The sequence below is a fragment of the Numida meleagris genome, chromosome 1, assembly GCF_002078875.1.
Source record: "Numida meleagris isolate 19003 breed g44 Domestic line chromosome 1, NumMel1.0, whole genome shotgun sequence".
Lineage (NCBI taxonomy): Eukaryota > Metazoa > Chordata > Aves > Galliformes > Numididae > Numida > Numida meleagris.
Genome location: NC_034409.1, coordinates 112,550,365 through 112,571,512, shown reverse-complemented (window position 1 = coordinate 112,571,512; position 21,148 = coordinate 112,550,365). Strand labels below are relative to the sequence as shown.

Genomic DNA, 21,148 nt, shown 5'->3' with positions numbered 1-21,148 from the left:
ATTTTTGAGTCTTTGAAGCCTAACCACATGGATTTTTGTACCTTCTAGGTTTTCAGTGAAAGGGACTGGTACTGACAGTTTTAAAGGCATCTCCAGCTGAGTGACTGCCACAGCGGGTCATGCAGCTTGCACTTCTGATGTTAGCAAGGGCTGAGAAAATAGAGAAGACCTCCCTCTTAACCACTGCTTTGTTTTTTGTCACACTGCACTGAGGCAGTTTCTGGTGTTCCCTGCTTTTATAGCAAGTGCAAATAATTATTCCCGTATATTAATCCCTGCCAGCATCCAAGACTCTGCACTGAGAAGAGTTAAATATTGATAAGTATTACACTGATAACGGACATGCTCTCAGTATTTTGCCAGCAATGAGAGGAAAAAAATTATTTGGAAACAAAATATAAGAAGTCATCAAGTTTACGAATGTTGAAGACCTAACAGGTAGTTTACTGTAGATAAACACAAATAATTTAGAGCATGCACTCTGCCCAGTGTGTGTATATTCTGGAGATATCCAAATCATTTAACATTTCAGAATGCAAATGTGTTATCTATACCTGGTTTAAACAGCATTTGACTTCAAAAAAAAAAAAAAAAAGATGAAAAGCTTTGGACTGGATGATCTCAAGATGATCTAGTGAGGTTTAACAAGATACAAGGTGTTGTTTCTGGACTGAGGCAATCCTAGACACAAGTAAAGATGGGGAGAAGAAATCATTCAGAGAAGCCCTGCAGAGAAGGACTTGGAGGTCCTGATGGATGAAAAGCTGGACATAAGTCAACAGTGTGCTCTTGCAGCCTGGAATGCCAACGGTGTCCTGGCTACATCAAAAAAGGGGTGGCCAGCAGAAAGAGGGAAGGAATTGTCCCCCTCTGCCCTTGTGAGGCCCCATCTGGAGTACTGCGTCCAGGCCTGGGGCCCCCAGCACAAGAAAGACGTGGAGCTCTTGGAGCTGGTCCAGAGAAGGGCCACCAAGATGATCAGAGGGCTGGAGCACCTCTCCTATGAAGAAAGGTTGAGGGAGTTGTGAATGTTCAGATTGGAGAAGAGAAGGCTCCAAGGATACTCCATTGGAGTCTTCCAGTGCTTGAAGGGAGTTTACAAGCAGGAGGGGACTGACACATTACACAGTCTGGTAGTGATAGGAGAAGGGGGAATAGCTTTAAACTAAAAGAAGGGAGATTAAGGTTAGATGTTAGAAGGAAATTCTTTACTTAGAGGGCAGTGAGGTGCTGGCACAGGCTGCCCAGTGCCCCATCCAAGCTGGCTTTGAGTGTCTCCAGGGATGGGGCACCACAGCTTCTCTGGGCAGCCTCTTCTCTGCCAGCTGGTGGGGGGCATCCCTGCCCAAGACAGGGGTTGGGTGGGCATTGAGGTTCCCTTCAACCCAAGCCATTCTGTGATTCTGCACTTAACAGTGGTCCCTTCCAACCCCTGCAATTCTGTGTGCTTCAGTAATACAGAATAGACATGATAGGTCTTTTGTGTGCTCTTGCAGGACATATTAGAGAAAGGTTATTGGTATAAGGAAGCCTGGTCTTTCAAAACAGTATATATCCCAAGGGTAATGCTGATCACAAAGAGCTGAAAAGCAAAGTTAAGCACTATTAATCTTCAGCAAGACTTCTGGTTATTTGTCACAATACAGAGGAGGAAAGTCATTTGGCTCCCACTTTAGTAAACTCCTCTTTCTCCTCACGTTCACTGTGAGAAACCTTTTAAAAGGCTGGCAACAGAGAACAAAACAGAATAGACTTAATTAGGTATTTAGGATGGATGAATATCAAGCTTGGTGTCTTACTAATATCAAATAATACCAACTACAAGGTTTTTATGGATTTATTACAGGCATGATGCAATTTTAAATGTGTGATTTTCTGAAAGTTTTCTGAGGGAAAAAAAAAAAATCTGAAGATGCAGTTAGTAAATGGTTCCTTAGGTAATCTTAGGTAATGGATTAAGCTGCTATCTGGCATATGGACTTTTAATACACAGCAATTAAAGATTTGATTAGAGTTTTGCCACAGAGGCAACTTCAGGATTTTAATGACACTCCGACTTTTGTTTGTACTGGAATCAATGCTCCTGATTAGTATGAGGTGGATATATAAACCTACACCTGAATTTATCTCAAATGTGATGTCTCTTTGCACCTTGACATCTATTTTCAAAATTGTATTCCTTCGATGAATAGAGCATATCATTGTTTTTGGCAAAATTCAGCATAACACTACTGACCCAAATCAGGAAATGGATATGGAAATAAAACCAGAAGCTTTTAAAGAAAACCACAGTGTGAATACATAGTAAAATTACAGCAATATATCCTACTTCATGACTTGGTAAATGAAACAATTATTATTTTATTACTTAACTTGAAAGAGTAAGATTTCTTTTTTTCTTTTCTTTTCCTCATTAATTGAGAACAAACAAGTAAGTCTTATCTGCATTTGGTTAAAAAAAGTTCAAATGCCTCCTGCCTCTTCTAATTCCACCTTAACAAAAAAAAAGCAGTATCAGACAACGTAGGAAGTAGTCAGTCTGATTTCTGTGTTTTCACTGAGAAACTGTTAAAGCCTGGATGAATTATACAAATTGAGAATACATCCACATTGCAGTGTCAGGTATTGGTTCAACATACCATATAAATACCGAGGCTAGATGCAAATACTTTTGGCTGGGAATGACTGCAGGCTAATTTGTGGCAATGTGGAGCTCAAAGTTTTATTTACTCTGTTTTTCTATAGGCTTTTTGTGTAGGAACTAAATGCTGTGTAAATTGCTAGAGCACCACCGCTATATGAATTAACTTTTCTGGAATTACGTACAATGATATTGAAATTTATCCTTCAAAGGCAGTGTTGATACACCTACTAGTGTAGGAAAACAATTTTAGAAACTGAAACCTTACACACCCCACCATACCTTCCTGAATACTTTTATTAAATGAAAGTTAGGAATCTGCTGTAATCTTCTTTTAGTAATGCATTTGCAACTACGATTTTGTTTCTAAATACAAAGTCAGTAGATACTGGTGAAGCCTGAACACATCAATTTGAATCCCTAAGCAAAGGATTTAATTTCAATTTTCCTACTGCTCACTAACCCATCTATGCAGCTGCCTTAATTTGACCAGTAGGTTAATTCTTGAAATGGTAGTTTGGACAGGACTAATCATGAATGTTTTCAACCTATGCCTTTTGTGATTCATTGCCAAGCCCCTTTCATCTAGCTCTTTTTCCTGGTTATTAGCTGTAGTCCAAACACACGGCTCAAGTGACGAAGCTCATCTTATGAAGCTTTGAGTAGATTAGTCACAGCAGCTAGTGTATTTTCCACCGAGGTTACAAATGAAACTAATATCCTCTTCTCCAACAAAGTTTCGCCAATCTACTTCCCTCCCTGCATCTTGGAGTTCACTTTATCATACGTGGCTTTTCTTATTTATTTTAATTTGATGTCATTGTGAGTGATTGCACAAACCTGAGCAGTTGTATGAATAAAAGCAGTAGTGCAAATTTCTCTACCAGATGTCAATTATAGTGAAGTTCAGTCTCTCTATAGCTCAAATATTTGACATAACTCCTCAAAAGGTCAGTAAACATTTCATTTGTGCCAGTATTATACTATACGATATCCAGAAGGCATTTAAGCTACAATCTCAAGAAACCACTAAAGTGAACAAGAATCTTGAATAACTTTAGGTTGTACACGAACTCAAGAGAAAGGGAAGAACCAAGACTGACACCTCACCATATACTATACAGACCACATACAAACACCAGGTAATTGGGAGATTAAGTTGACTGCTACATGGTCTGACTAACATTGTGACAGTCTCCTTCTGGGTTCCCGTTGTCCCCGCGGTATGCCAAATAGCTGCTGTTTAAAGAAAGGAATGACCAATAAAATGTATCTTGTTTTGCTGATAATTAGTTATTCTACTATCCACTTGCATCTTAAATTAGGCTGTCAACCGTACCTTCTTTGACACAGCTTCTCTCTTTACTGTATTTCTTCACACAATTACTACACTAACAGAAATCTAATTCCACAGTCACCTGTAGACCCCCTTCAGGTACTGGAAGGCCGCTATAAGGTCCCCCTGAAGCCTTCTCCAGGCTGAAGAGTCCTAGCTCTCTCAGCCTGTCCTCACAGGGGAGGTGCTCCAGCCCTCTGATCATCTTCGTGGCCCTCCTCTGGAGTTGCTCCAACAGCTCCATGTGCTTCTTGTGTTGAGGGCTGCAGAACCAGACGCAATACTCCAGGTGGAGTCTCATGAGAGCAGAGTAAAGGGTCAGAATCATCTCCCTTGACATGTGAGGTCCTGGAGGACTTTTCCAACCTTGGTGATGCTATGATTCTATGAAGTACAGAAACCATCAAAAATGACCCCCTTCCAAATTAACCTTCTCTGATTTTTTACTGCTGCTGATCATTGAAGATCAATTATTCCAGTAACTGCATCAAAAATATACTCTTGTATTTAATGTCTTCTTTAACTAAATAGTGGAATTTCCTACACTTTCCAAGCAGAAATGTGGATAATCTGGTTAGACCTCTTAATTTACAAGTGATTCAGTGGTCATCTGGTTATTGATATTACAGATCAAAATACTGAGAACACATTCAGAAATTAGCACTCCTTTATGATACTTACTTATATGTTAAGCTGTTGAATTTAAGTTCAAAAACCTCAAATCATCCATAAGGGTATAAAATAAAATTCAAGCAGCCAAAACTGATCTTGTTTAGCTGGTTCTCTCATCTGTGCTAAAAACAGATGCCTCTATTGCTGACATTAAAACTGTCAGCACTATGAGACACCCTTTTCATAATGAGGGTACAAAATAAATTGCCAGCACTCGATTACAGAGGCAACAGTTTCCTTTTTCTGCGTCTTTTTTTCCTGTGTGTGCTGGAATTTTCAGATTTGCATTTTTAAAAGTTAAATGTCATTAACAAACTCTTTTCTACATGTAAGTAAAAAACATTTCTGTCTTCATAAATGTTTTCTGTTTTGAAGCCTATTATGCAATGAGAACAAAAAATATTTAACTGGTGAGTCCTCATAAATTCATTTAAAACATGGTAGAGGCATTGTTCAAGTAACTGTTGTGGATGTTTCAGAGTTCCAGCAGACAGCTGCTACATTTGAAGTATCTTGATATTTTAGCATTCTCACAAAATACAGTGAAGACTCTGCTTCACTTACATTATTACAAGTTTTAGAAGTTTGAAATCAGAGCTAAAGCTATCATATTCAGCGCTAGATACGTATTTTATGAGAGCTCTAATTATAGTTCCATTATTAAAAACTAGGTTGCAATATGTTCCTGCGCTATCATTATGTACACCCTGCAGAACCTCATTATTTTATAAATAAGTTTCTTTTGAGGACAAAGAAAATCTGTTACTGATTAAAGTATTAAATTAATATGCTCCACATGTTTAAATTTGCTTTGACTTTCAAGATACTACATGCCAGTTAGATAGTAAATCGAGAAGGTATCACTAACAAAAATCATATATATTGTCTACAGTTAGAACAGGAAAAACACAAAGGTCTCTTGGATTACATTCTCCAATTTCTCCTATCCTTGTGAATTATAAAGTGTCTTGTCCCACAAACATTAACAGCCAACTTTTGGCCTATCTTTCTGAAACAGTGATGACTTGCTTATTTAGATGAGTCACATGCTGTAATCTTTAAAGCTCAGATTATCCGTACAATCCACTTTCCGGTTAGTGAAAAAACAGCAGGAATTAGAGAAAACCTGCTTTTTGAGAAGTTGTTAGAGGCCAGCAATTGCATTTATCCCAATTTGTCAATTTAGAGCACTCCATGCAACATGCAAACAGAAGTTTTAGAAGAGATGTGGTTTCACCCACAGCACTTATAATCTTGCTGCCAGTCCTAGGTACCCTTTCCTGGACTTCAGGGGAGGTTCAGTTTGGATATTAGGAAAAAATTCTTCTCTGAAAGAGTGGTCAGGTGGTCAGGAGGGGGGTCTGTGGGGGGTAGGGTGAGTGTGAACTACATTAAAACAATATAATTCAACTCTAAATATTTTACAGTTGATCAACAACCTGGATTTCACCATTCACAGATAAGAGAGAAGGGCAACAGAACATATTCCTGTGTCTGAATTCAAAGCTCTTAGATCAGTTTTCTTAACACTGCACCTCTACAACCACATGGAAGTGAATGCAAACCAATTCTACTTTTACAAAGCTAACAATGCTGAGAAATCATTAACCAGGAGTAGCCTATTAACTGAAATCAATTCCCCAGCTAAAAACAGAGATGGATTTGAATCACTGAAAATAGGTCATGAGAAAAAGGGATTCTAAACTGTAAGATTTCTCATGATGATCCACTTTGATATTTTGAAGACCACCTCTCCCAAGACATATTGGTCACTAGAAGAGTGAGATACACAACCCCAAAACACTGCACAGCTATTGCCCATGACCACTCACATTACAGCAGAAGAGAATCAGAGACTTGTCTATTTCTGTCTTGAAAATCCTAGCTAGAAATAAAAGTTATGCGGTATGTGACTGCACTGAGGAGCAAACCATATTTTCTGCACGTCTACCACACAGGCAACCAGCAGGTATTGAGCTTACCAGACACAGGCGACTAAACATTTCAGACTAACTATTCTGAAAGTTTTCTGGTGTTCCATACAACAATTTTTTAGGATGAGAGTGATTTGTCCAAGATTTAAGGATCAAGGTTGTTGTTTGTTTTTTTCCCCCTCCACAGTCTGATTGCTAGAATAATAAGACCCCCCCTCCAAAACATAGGTGATGCACGAGGCAGAGTATAACTTGAACCACACTGTTTAGAAGGTTTTCCTTACAGTTCAAATAAGGTACTCCTCTGAGATGTTGATTAACTCATGTTCAACAACTATAAATACTATTTACAGAACTGAAATGAGAGGTATCTAGAATATCATTTATGTACACTCCAATGAACTAGAATTGGTGAAAATGCATCTGGATCATTCAGATGACTGGGTCCAACAACATCTGCTGATAGGTCATAATTTCACCATACTTCTCGTTGCTCGTTTTGGACTTGCTCTATTTTTCCTCAGTAATTACAGGCTTTGATATTCCATAAAACAACAGTTTCTGAGCTAGCACTGCTCTAAGAAAACTGTACTTTCTTCAGACATAGAAGCAACAGTTATTCTTAGTGTTCTGCGATCATTTCTGTGATTGTAACAAAGCCTAACAGGCAATAAATTTCAAGTTAGGTTAGATTAGATGACTGCTTCTGGGGCTATTTCTTTGTATGTAGAAGACTGAGATAGTACATTATTCAAGCTAAAGTCTCACTCTTGCCAAGTAAAATAAAATAATTACATCTTGCACCCTCTGTCAAGCATTTCCATTATCCCCCTCTAATAATTTTTTTTCCCTTTTTCAATAGTGTTATGTTGGTGACTCATTTTGTTTGTGATTCAACACGCTTCTCAGAGCTTCTTTCTACTTTATTATTGCCAGCCCATTTACTTCCCTTTTTGTATGCATACGTTTTACTTCTGTCCCAAATACAATACTTCGTATTTGTCTCGTAATTCATTGATCAATGTGAGACCATTTCTTCAAGGCTGTATTTCATTCTGACCCTTTCCTCCATACTGCCGGACATCTCTACTATAAACTTGCTACACACAAACATGTGCTGTCTAAATCACTTGAGTCACTGTTGGAAACTGCTCCAAACCATGGAAAAATTATGTGGGATCCCTTGTTTCACTGTTCCACTGCTAGCGTGTTTTCAAAATCATAGTGGTTATTTCCAGATTATTCTCATTTTTAATGAGAACAATCAGGTGGGACCTAATAAAAAGCTAGACTAAACACAAAATATACCACAGTTACTAATTCATTATTCTCTATTTCCAATTGTTACCTAGCAGATAAAATTACAGGTTATGAGGTTGATTTATTGTATTACTGGCAAATACAATTTGGTAATTATCTGCCAGAAACTTAAAAAAAAATAATAATAATTCAAATTAATAGCTTCAGCTCAGCTTTTACTGAGTATTAAAGATAAAACTGCCAAGGGGAGAGACAGCTTCTTCTATAAGTTAGTTATTTTTTTCTTCCCCCCTCCCTCCCCCAGATCTTTACCATTCTCGAAGAGCTTGCAAAGATAACTACTTCAAAGCAATATAATTGGCTTCAATCATTTGCTGACTTGATTACACCTCTTTTCTTTGACCTTGCTCCTTTTCAACTCATCTGGTTTTGTTAAATTTGTATTTGCAACTAGAGACAAGAAGAGACAGGCCCAACCGAAGAAACTCCTCAGTACATTAAGAACATAATAGCAGAGTCCAACAAAAAGTAATGTAGCAGTGTAACTAGTTTGAGGTTTGAGAAAAGGCAAAATAAACCTATGCAGAGAGTTGTTTGAGCAGAGGATACCATCTTGCACTTCAATTCCTATGAAAATAATGGGGAACAGAACTTGAATATTTTTCTAAGCAAATCAGCCAGCTGTATTCAGCAATAGCTGAAACTTATCACTGTTATCTTGAAAAAATAAGACTCAGTAGAGGAATATTTTTTTAAAAAAATATATGAAACATATTTTGATTTATAAATAATAATAAAAAAATTACCTTAGCAAACTGTGCATTTATCCATTTTGTGAATGTTTTCTTTTGAACATCTTCCCGTTCATCTGTCAGAGAAAAGTAAAGCACATATTAGAGTGGTTCACCAAAATATTTTAATATTATTGATTAAAGCTTCAGTCTTGGTTTGTAATAAAGCTACTAAAAATAATTCAAACTCATTTAAGGCACCTGTTTGGATGTATTCTGTCCCTTAGAATTACATATATTTAAAAGACTACAGGTCCCTTTATAGTCATTGCTTGGTTCTAAGGTCTATATCCCTGGCTCATCTCATCCATTTGGTAGCATCCTTCTTCGCTGAGAGGTAACATGCTGCAGTTAGGACTGTACATGTTGCTTTTAAACCAAAAAGAGGGAAGATTTAGGTTAGATATTAGAAGGAAATTCTTTACTCAGAGGGTGGTGATGCCTTGGCACAGGCTGCCCAGAGAAGCTGTGGTGCCCCATCCCTGGAGGCGCTCAAGGCCAGGTTGGATGGGGCCCTGGGCAGCCTGAGCTGGCGGGGGGCTGGACCTTAAGGTCTCTTCAATGCAAGCTATTTGAACAGGATATCTAGAATAATAATAAAACACACACAGTGATTACAGTAACAGGAAACTGTTCTACTGCACTTTACAAAAAATACTTAAAATAGCAAGTTTCTATGCACATCTTCAGATTTGTTTGTGGAGCATTTTGGACCACAATGACATGTCTCCAGTGGCAGCTCATGGCATCTCTTAACTATTTTTTTTTAAATAGGTTATTTGCCTATTATGATTTGTTAAATATTTTCTCTCAAGTGGAAGAAGAAAAAAAACAACCAAGCACACATTTGTTCAGCCATGCAGGAAGTTTCTTCTCAGTTCTTTAATTTGAAAAAATATGTAGCAGGAGATGAGTATCTCAGACCTAGATTCTATTGGTATCTAAAACATGAGTACAGATACAGAATGGGACTAGACACACAGAGATAAAATTCAGATGTATTTTATGTAGAGAAAGAATGATGCTTTAATCATATAACCTAATAAGCAATTGCTCAGAAACATCTATTAGACAACATCTATGGAATAAAACTAAAAGGCAGACCTCTTTGGATGACAATGTCAAAACAAACTAGAAGTAAAGGGCATACTGTAAAAAAGGCAGCAGAATGCTAATACTAAAACAAAGCTCACTCAGAGCTATCTGTCTTTTGGTTTACAGTAAAATTCTCTACACTTCTTAAACAAAGAGGGATATTCAACTCCCATATGAGATGTTCAGCAATTAATAACATTAATGGATTCAGATGAATTTGAAAGACTGGTATGGACAAGCCACATGAGAAATGCACAGCATTAATAATGCACTTTGCTTTCCCTCCTTCCACTCCTCCAAGGAGACAAGTCAAGACGAATACATCTTTTGTTCTTAAAAATTCACCTCAATAGCAGACTTTAAAAGTGTCTTTTTCAAGAATGCTTTCCTTTCTCAACAATTCAATACACTCATGAGGAAAATAATACTACGGCTGCTATTTCATTATGAAAGTCTTCATACTGGATGGAGCAGATTCTAATTGCTAGCCAAGGTTTAGGAGTAAAAAGATTTACAATGCTATAATACTACGAGAAACATTCATAAAAGCTGGGCATTACGCACATTCTGTCACTAATACCTGAGCATTGGCTACAATGAACTTTCTAGGGTGCTATTGCTGTCTATCCCTAATAATGCTGCTTGCTTCATCGGGAAGCATCAAAACGTGAAGGAGATCCAATGCTTTTGGTAATTAATAATGCTAAAGCTGTTAATTTCTTTTTTCCTTGCAAACACCACTTTTCAAGTAAAATGCTTATAAAACAGGTTTTGACTTCTTCCAGTCACATGCTAGAAGATGGGAGAAATAATTTTTTCACCATTTTATTGCTTAAATATACATACTCAATCTGATGTTGTATACAGACTTCTTCAACAACTTCATATAAAGTATGACATAGAAATAGCTATTTCTGTTTAATAATCTCCAATAAAAACACCAAATGAGACCATAAAAGGAGGTAGAAGAAGAATATGTGGAATTAACAGAGAAAAGGAGAGGCAAAAATGCCAGCATGCCTTTTTGTGACCAACCTTTTTCTTTCCCACCCCAAGCTACTGTATAGCATATTCAGTAACAGTGTGAGTTTGTTTTTTTAAAATGACTTTTCCAAAAGGATCTATGCCAGAGACTGAACTCCTAATCACCAATTAATTCATGTTCACTGAACTAATAAGAAAGGATCTCCTGAGGAAAGAGTTACACCTAAAATTAGAATATTTGAAACTTTGAAAAAGTTCAGGCAATTCTCTGCTACCTTTGCAAACACAAATCTCTTCCATTGCTGTTATTTTTAGATAGAGGTAACTTCAAGCATTTCTGCAAGCACCTCTACATGCTTGCACTGCCAAGTTTACATAACACACCAATCTGATAGTAACAGCCTCCTAGTCTAAAAAAGAGGTGATCTTATTTTAGTGTCCTGCATGATTTCCCTACAATAAGGAAGACTTTGGTTTCCTCCCCTCCGAAAAAAAAAAAAAATAAAATAAATAATCAAGAGTCCAGGCAGGTAATTCTTTCAACTGCCCAGCAATGATATAGTATGTTTACTTCTTTTATTTCAAGGTGGAAGAATTACAGAATAGCATACTGTCTCTCTTCAGGTAAACTCGAAACACTGTGTGGATCCTGAATACTCTTACTGCAGTAACACTGCTATCATTTACCACAGCAAAAATATGTTTTCCTCAAAATGCTGGGCCTTGGCTGACAACAGACTTAACCTCCTTTCTGAATGTTACCATCTAAGATAACAAACACACTGAGATCTGTAGAAGGCCCTCCATAGTGTCAGAAAAAAAGATACTGACCTATAAGAATTATCTGTTTTTCATGTGCTACAGCATCTTTTACTTCTGCACAGAACTTGTTTTAACTAGAACACATTCAGAAATGGATCTTACAGTTCTGATGCATTTCTGGTAGTATGAGCATCCAGCTTTGTATCTGTGACTACAAACCTCTTGAATTAGCTAACTACACATTTGACTTTAAAAGTATTATTCCAGGCTAGAGTTCACAAAAAATTATGACTAGGAAAGAAAGCACAGTATTGATGGAGCTAATAATCTCACAAAGGCCATTTCTAAGACTTAATCAGGTGACAAGTGGTACACTGAAGAATGCTTAGCAACATGCAATCAGGATTCAACAGAACAAAATGCTATTGTTAATGGTCAGCGGATACCAGACAACTTTTTTAGTTACTTAATAAAGTATTTCATGTTTGCAAACCACTGTTCAAATGAGATTTCCTTTTATTTTCAACCAAAAAAGCAAGCATTATGTTGTCATTCCTTGTTCTTTACAAAACAGTCTCACCTCAAATACCACCTAACATATTAAGTAAAAAATGGCAATGGGAAAAATAATAATCTGGTATACTACAAAGACAAAAAAAAAGCAAACAGCAGTATTAATACAAAATCCAAGCTTTTAATAATGTGGGCTGACAAATACCAAGAGGATTTTATATGGACTACACTGACAACACATACAATATATATAACATAAAAGTTGAATGATGTAGTTACATAAGCCATTTTCCCATGGAAAAGCTGGAGAACAGGAAAAGAGTCTCCCACTATTTGGCACATCCATTCTTATATTGTTGGAGAATCTTCAGTCTCTCTTACTCTTGAGACAACGAATAAACAGCAGTTTCAACAGAATGGTTGAGGCTGGAAGGAACGTCTGGAGGTTGTCTGGTCCAACCTCTTGATCAGGCAGGGCCCCCTGCAGCAGGCTGCCCAGGGCTACTTGAATCAGTTTTTGAGTATCTCCAAGGATGGAGTCTCCACAGCCTCTCCTGTTACACACTACAACATCAAGGCCTTGTCTTTTCTACCATCTGCATTCTGCCTTTCACAGATACAGATGGGTGGTTCTGATGCAAGTGGCTTACAAACTGCTCCTCAAAAGTAAGCACAACCCATTTGCATGATCCATTTTTCAAAGTTACAAGACTTTGAAGAAAAGTGAGCTGGCACCTCAGGAATATCTGAAATGAGCTGTATCTTCAGATTTAAAATTCTAATTTGAAAATAGCAAAGAATCATTTTCTTTAATGTAATGATAAAGAGATTACATAAAAATGAATGGCATATTCAAATAACTGAAGACAATGAAAGGAATCTATCTTTTGTGACAAAAGATTTCATGTTGTCTTCAGCAAGTAGCTCCATCACAGGTTGGAAAACAAAAAGGGAAAGAGGAGACTTCTAATTCTCTTAATCATTGTTGTTTTGAGCTGTGTTAAACAATAATCAAGTAATTATGTTTGACTACCAGGAAAAATGAGTAAGATGAAAAAAGAAAATGGAAAAGGGAAAAGGATTTTTCCCATACATCAGCTGAAAACTGTTAAACAATGGTATTAATGCAGGTGACAGTTCCTTCATTAGTGGCAACTGCATGTTCATCTGAACACTACTCTTTAGAAAGTAAAACCACCAAAATTAATATTTTCTAGCACCCAAACAATGTCGATTTAGAGAAGTCCAGGATTTGTTTCAGTGAGTGGGAGTGAATACCAGCAATGATAGGAGCACTGGGAACAAAAGAGGCCACAGTCACATCATTGATACTCCAGCTCCATTGATTCACTATTGTTAGAGATTTCCAGCACATTGTTACAATACTCTGGCCAGTAGCTACAACTGCTGAGAACTGTTCCTTTAGCATTCTTGCTTCTGAGGAGGAAAGAAGAAATCAATGCAGTACAATGACTGAACGCTACTTGAGTGGCCTAGCTTTGATTTTTAGTCATTCAGGTCATCCAAGACATTCACAAGCTGACAGGAAATACAATAGACTGCTTTCACAGGCAGCCAATAATTTTAAGTCTATTGCTTATGTAAGGCAATATGGAACGTGCAATTCATTGTCCACCTGTCATAGATATACTGATGAGAAGTGTGTTAACTTTATCTGAATACTGTTAAAGCTCCCTCTTCCTTATGCTACCCCTGAGATTTTACTGTGGAGCCTGAGTCAAATCACCACAATCAGACCATCTGAGGGTTCTCAAAACACTAATGAACTTACTCAAAATCTCAGCAAAAATGGTAGACTTCAGCATCCAGAAAATCCTCATTAATACTATAAAAAAAAAAAGTACAACTCAATCCTTCCAAAATTGTGTAACATTTGAGGACATTTGGTAAAGATCCAAGGCAAATTTAGGAAAGGAGCTGAAGTATTACTACACCAAAACATTTAACCTCAAGTCTGCTCTCCCCTTCTGCTTCCTGAGGTACAGGAGTTCACAGGTGGCATTGCATTTGCTGCGTGTGAGACAGAAGGGAGAACAGCTCTACAATCAAACCAACTGGATTTCTACTGACGCTACAGGCTCAGACTGAATTCCAGACGGAGAAAGCTCCTTATGTTTCTCATTTTATTATGTTAGCTGGAACTGTTCTCTCATGAAAAATGCTTAAGAAAAAAAAAAGCTTCTTGATTTTTCCCCTCTTTTTCATTCTTAAAGGCATTACAGCTGTTGCTAAAAGGTTCTTGTTCTTCTGACCTAAGTTTCCCTCAATAGTTATTGAGGGAAAATTGTAGAATGCTTTTCAGGACTGGTACAGAAGTAAGAGTGTAGAAAAAGAGCAGGAATGAGAAAGAACAGAGAGCATAACAGAGCGAGAGGCATTGTGGTAGGGAAGAGAAGGAAAGAAAACAATGACAGAAGACGAGAAAGGAGTGGACTGGGGTGGAAGACAAATAGGAAGATGGAGGCACCGGGAGACATCATCTTCCTGCGTTTGGGAGAAGAAAGGGAAAACAAAGTATGCGAAAGAAGAAACAAGGGTAGGATGGGTAAAGGTGACAAGCCCTTTCCAGAGTGAGAAACGCAAAAGGCATTGGCTGTGATACTGCTAGCACACAACACTGGCCCTACAGCTGAAAGTTCAGATAAGGGGAAGCTGTAGATTTGCACAAAAGCATCGCCTAAGCATATGCAGCAAAGCAGTCCAGCATGATCTGCCTCCCCAGGCCATTAACCACTTAGAAAAAGAGGAAAAAAAAATTTGACTAGAATCCAAAAATATCAGGATGATGCAAACAGGCTGCATACGAACATTAAAACAATAATGGGTAGCTGTGAAATGTACATATAAATCTAGGTTTAAACAAATTCATGTAATTTGCTGCATGTTTGTTAAAAAAATTAAAAATGCCTCACACCATTTCTTAGTCCTCTCTCAAATAAATTGCAGCAGGTGCAACTCTCAGGACAAAAGCTGAAGTATAGTTCCAGTGGAGTTCAAAACTAACAAGCAAATAATAATAAAAAAAAAACCTCATGGAATTTCAGTTCACATTTCCAGAACATTGTAAGTAAACACAGCACGGGCATTCAACTCAGATTCATACAGTGGTGGTAACAGAACTCCCAGCAGTGGGCCTGGTCCTCCTCTAGTCTACCACACACAAACATGCTTTAGGAACTGAGTGTACCTCACTCTATCTGTACTGTGCATTTGGACCAGAAGGAAGGAGCAGAATCACAATCACAAGCAGTAACCTTTCCGAATGACTCCATGGGCTGGTTGCACTCTTATTGGCTAGCTGACTGCTATATGGAGTACCTAATAACTTAACTGCACAGGCTGCAAAAAAAAAGTAATGTAAACAGGTTAAAAATAAAACACTTCTCCACCTCTACACCCCAAAACCTTTCAAATGCTTCTTTCTTATTTTGCATAGGAGAAAAATACTTTCTGGAAGAGGGCTCTGATTTTAGATCTTGTCATCAGCAGTGCAAGAGCATGAGAAGGGAAGGACAGCTCATTTCCTCTCCCACTGCTTCTAGCAGCATGCTGCCTGTCAGGACACCAGCCTCAAATGCTGGCAATCCAGCTTTGTCTCAGGCTCTCATAATAAGGACATTAACCAGTTTTGAACCACACTCCACCAAAAATACTGTAGTCTCCTAGTTACAGATAGCCTTGCAAATGCAGGCTTTGCTGGTTCCCCTTGTTGGCTTCCATTTATTCTTTTCTAACCAGTGATATTTTAGATCCAGGAAATTTTTATGGAAGGAAAAAATCACTCAATACATCTGAATTCTCTGTAGAAGATCCATCATTTCTCAAAATTGAAGAACAAAACTATCCCTTTTGTTAGACCTTGGAAGCAGTGAAATTTCACCTGTTAAGTTCTTTGCAATACCAGGCAAAGCATCATTAGGAATATCAATAATCATACATAGGAAGACTCCCCTGACTGGTGATAAGATCTCTGGCTATAGAACACTCCTTCTCAGGAGGTGGCCTTCATCCAGGAGAGGTTCTCCTTACAAAGGCTAGCCCTTAGATGAGCCCAAGGTCATGTGGGAAGCACAGGTGAATTGCTTGCACCTGTGCTTCCTGAGCCAGCCATCCTCTCCAACAGGTGTTCAATCATCAATTCAGGCCATGACATAACAGTTCCCTTACACCTCTCTACCTGAGAGGCTAGATGGTGCTCAGTAGGGAAGGGATTTATCTTATGAAAAATTCTATTTATGTGTAAATATGTAATTATTCATTTGAATATTCAGCTTTGTATAAGCAGTATCCTCTTTTTCAATATCATATATTGCTAAATCAAAACTAAGCCTAATAACTTATCCATAGAAGCATGTGCTATTTGAAAGTGCTCTTCAACATCTTTATCAATGAACCTAGGCAGTTGCACTGTTCTCCACATAGATTTACTACTACTGTTACACCTAAAATCTCTCTGAGACATCAGACACAAGCTGCAATTTTCACCACAGGTCCTCATCCCCCAGAGGCAGCAGAGGATGCATGAGGCCTGCAGGCATTGTGCAGGAAGAAAGCAGCCACTGCTGCTCAGTGTAGCTCTGGCTGTTGGTCTGACTTAGACAAAAGGGTGGATCCAATGGACTTCTGAAGACAACAGGTTTTATGCATGCAAAGGAGTGACTAGACATGACAGACAGATTAAATTAGTCTTGAATGTATTAGTTTTGGTTTCAGCTGTTCTTATTTTTTTTTAAAACTCTTCCCCCTCCCCCCTTTCTGTTAGCAAAAGAAAGAAGGAACAAATCAGTATCAGGCATTTCTTTTCCTCCTCAGAGCACAGGCCTATTTTCACAGGTCGCTCCTGTGGAGTAACACCTATCCAGTCAGCAGGGCTTGACAGACCCAGTCAAGCTGCATGGCACAGAGCAGATGCTATGGGAGCCCTCACATGCAGCTGGCACCCTAAAATTCTTACCAGTTAATGCTGAATAAATTTGTTTTGTGTACATTGCACATTTAGTGACAACACAAATGTTACTGCTCCTCGGTATCAATGATTTGAGAATTGCTGAAACTAATTCAGAGTGAAAACAGGTTCCCTCAACACTGCTACTAGCACCAGGCCTGCTCTCAGCTAACCCCAAACTATAAATATTTGTCAGAGATGTGTGAAAAGTTACATATGAGAAAACAGCAGCATTGGCAGACTGTGTATTTCAACAATGTCACAAAAAAATAGCACCAACTAAGAAACATATTATTCAAAAACTGCAAACAGCTCTAGCCTTCATGCTTTTTAACCAGGCAAAATGTTACAGAAAACATGAGCCTGAAAACTACAATAATGGGGCTGTGGCAAGCAGTGAGGTCTGCTTGCTAGGACACACAAACTGTAAGTTTCTTCTGCTTTTTTTTTTTCCCCCCCTTTTTTTAATTCTTGTTTTTATTTGTGGTAAGCTTGCGAGGGCAGATCACCATTCAGCTGATCAGCATGCAACCTCAGAGCGAACTGACAGAGCCACTGTGTGGGCGTATTATTATAACAGAAGTAGTTGTAGTCAAGGTTATGTAATGAGCTAAAATTACCCACAGTTTTCATATTCACAGTGTTCAGGAAAAATATGGTTTTTTTTGTTTTGTTCAAAAAACACTGCATAAATGAGCACTCTTAGAATGATTTTATATTCGATGTTCCCACTTATTTTTGAATGCAGACATTGAAGGACAAGGCATCAAGGGTAGCACCAAGGATAGTAAGATTTTTTCAAAATCAAGTCAAAGCAGCATATCTCAAAATGGGAAAGTAAGAGTCCACAAACTTTCTGAATGACAGTCTGTCAACTCATAACAAATGAAGATGAAGGAAGCATCAGGATTTAAAAGTGGTTATCAGAGTCTGAAATATGACAGTAGAATCTAGTGTTTCACTGATGTAAAGAAATATTCTGCTGTACTGCTTTCAGTAAATGCCACCTAGTGATACATAGTTGCAAAGCTTAGAAGCTCTTGAATTTTTAAGTATTTTCTCACAGAGTTTCTGATTAGCTTCTAAAAAAATAAATAAATAAATCAAGCATGCTTTACACGGTCACAAGCTGTCAAAATTCATGTCATATACATGCAGAACAGAGACAAAAGAAGACAAGTTAATGACACCTGCAGACCAACATTTGTTTCAGTGAGTATTAAAATATTCATTACAAATAACTCCACTAAGTACACAGCGGTGGCTAACATTAGTCTGTAATATTTCAAGTTTCTTTTTTTGTTTATCTGTCAAAAGCAATTAGAGAACAGGCTATGTAGTCTGCTTGAGTGACTGCTGTCTACTTTCTTTCATCCGAGCCAATTAGTGTCTGAATCAATTAGTGCAGGCTGCCACTAAGACATGTATCAGAGAAGTTTGTTATTAAGGAGTCTGAAGTGTTAATATGCACGTGTTTACAATACACACACCTTTTCTTAAAGTGAAGAAAAACTGATAACACTTACTACTCTCAGTTGGCCTTCACCTTACTATAAAAAATTTGTAAAACTTTGAAAGAAAATATGCTTCTTAGGACAGCTATACAAATTAAAGGTTAGTGGTCAGTGCCTTCCTCTCCTGTTTTAACATTATTTGAAGTAGGCATAGTAACGATGAATGTGTCCAAATTGAAGCTGTAATTTATTTTATTCACAATAAACTATTACAGATCATATGTTGTTAGGTCTCTTAGCTGCCTCTCACTATGCACAAAAATACCCCTCTCTAAGGAGAAAATAAAGGATGTTCAAAGAATAAGATAAAGCATTCCAGAAACCCCTAATGATATCAATCAACTGGAGAATAAAACAAAACAAACCCAACATAAACAACAACAAACACCCCAACTTAATAGTAGACTTTAGTTCCTCTAGAACTCTTCTAATTTCACAGCTACATTATACTACTTCTTATGGCTCAATTGTACAAGTGACTGTAAAGAAGCTTAGATTTTTGGAAGTACATAATTGCATATAATATACTGGTATACTAAATATGCTTGTCTCATACTGCCCCACATTTGGGAAAACTGCTATTATTTCACAGAGATGAAGGATAGTACAGATTAGATAGAAGTCTAAATATCAGCACTTGATAGAAATCTCAGATTAATTGCACTCTCCAAACACTCCCTACTATATCAAGCATCCTTGAAAGTCACTGAATTTCTACAAAGCTCACATGCAACTCTTTACAAACAGCCATAATACCATCTACAGACTGTAATAAGTTCTTCCTCCTTTATCCTTTTGAAGCTTCTCATTTTTTATTTAACAGATTTATTTAGGAAGTGATTGTTCAGCCCCTAAGATGATGAAAAATCATTCAAAATGGAAGAATTACACGTGTTTGGTGTGGTGTTTTTTCCCCCTCTCTTTTTGTTAAGAATATATTGAAAAAAGAGAACACAATATAGAAATCAGTTTTACTCTTCATCAGGAACATGGTGGCCACCATTACAGAGAAAATGTACTTCTCACTATTTTTAAGATACAAAGTATTAAAGTTAAAAATCAGCCAAATGTCCAGACCAACAGTAGTTCAATCATTTCTTCCTCAGATTTCAGTGACAAAAAAAGTTACCATTACATGGAACAGGCATTATCAGCTGTAGAAATTACATCACTGTAAACAAGAGAAGCTCTTTAGTTAATGCACTGTGTCTATCAAAGTTATGCAGTGCATGGAATTGGTTTCTAGTCTAATACTTGTGCGTCAAGATTTGCAGTTAGAAGTATGCAGCCTGCAATATGCGATAGATACAAGAAGTGAAAGTACTAAGGAATCCTGTCCTGAACACATCTACCTGACATTAATGTAATAATAAGCACCAGTTAAACCTCAGTACTTTAGTATTAAGTCTAACTGAAGATGAGAACTTCATCTTAAATAGGCATTGTGAGAGGAAGTAACTCATTTGCAATAGCAATATATGTATTTTAATTCATTCAGATATTATGCCCTCTCAGTTGAAACTAAAATTTTCAGGCTGAATCAGAAATGAACATTTTAGATGTATCTATAGCATTTGCCACCTGAATGTACTGCATGCATTGATCAGGACTTTTCATTTCATACACTGTTCAGAACTGCCCCCAGTGAATGATTTCATATCTATAACATTAAGTGAAGATTAAGAAATATAGTATTGATGCTAGGAAAGTTACCTATTACAAATATTGATTTTGATTTCAATTCAGTGTCATCTCAAAAGCTTTACAGAGAGGAGTTGCATCGCCTTAATATCAATTCAGTACAGAAAAAGAAGAAAAACATCTATTTGTCATTCTTTTTACAGTTGTTCTTTTCCAGTCTAGACAACTCAAGGCAGGCATAACATTTTGAAACATCATGAACTATGTTCAAGAAGCATATTGTTATTCTATTCCAATGTTTTTGCAATAGTAAGGAACAATAATTTTATTGTCTAATACCTTCTAGAGGCACCTCAGGCAGACCACATAGACATTGTGGTCACATCAACCCTAACAGAGAAATAGAAATGAATACTTATTGGAACTAAAGTTTGGTTTCTGCTTCAGAGGACTCTTAAAAAGGCCAACTGAAAACATTCAGAGCTGCACACACAAAAAAACACAAAATCCGGCAAAGAGATGACGGGAAAGAAAAAAACATCCTCAAGACGGACAACCTCTAGAAACCCAAACCAGCCCCAATTTTTTCGCAAGTAAACTTGGAAATATGCAGATCACTTTAAAAGTAATGCCTTCCGTATATTTCCACTGAAATATATATTACAACATATACAAAGAACACAATAGCACTGTTTGATAGAGCAAATTCTCAGCTACAAAACACTATTTTTCAACATAGTCACTACCATAAACTATGCATTTTCATCAGCAGTGAACAGGAGCCTGCATGACATGCTTGTCAAAATCTGTGCCAGTGGAGATGACCCACAGTCACTGTTACCGCTGCTGAAATGTACCACCCGCCACCTCACTGTGCTCACATCCCCTTCTTGGTCTCCATAAACATTCAACTGTCAATAAATGTCAGTGGGTGCCATTGTTTCCAAATGGAGGAATTCAGTGACACATCTTTGCTTCATGCACACTTCCATGTCAGATGACCATTGTGTTGGACTGCCCCTCTACTGCCATTTGTTGC

General features: G+C 37.6%; 1 protein-coding gene across 14 annotated transcripts in view; it reads right to left on the bottom strand.

Annotated features, from left to right (window-relative positions):
* Positions 1-21,148, bottom strand: part of DMD (dystrophin) — a 1,007,484-nt gene that overhangs the window by 886,685 nt on the left and 99,651 nt on the right. For all 14 annotated transcript variants that reach the window (XM_021408144.1, XM_021408061.1, XM_021408111.1 and 11 more), the window contains exon 2: positions 8,650-8,711. In XM_021408144.1, the coding sequence (XP_021263819.1) occupies positions 8,650-8,711 (62 nt within the window). The remainder of the gene's footprint in view (positions 1-8,649; positions 8,712-21,148) is intronic.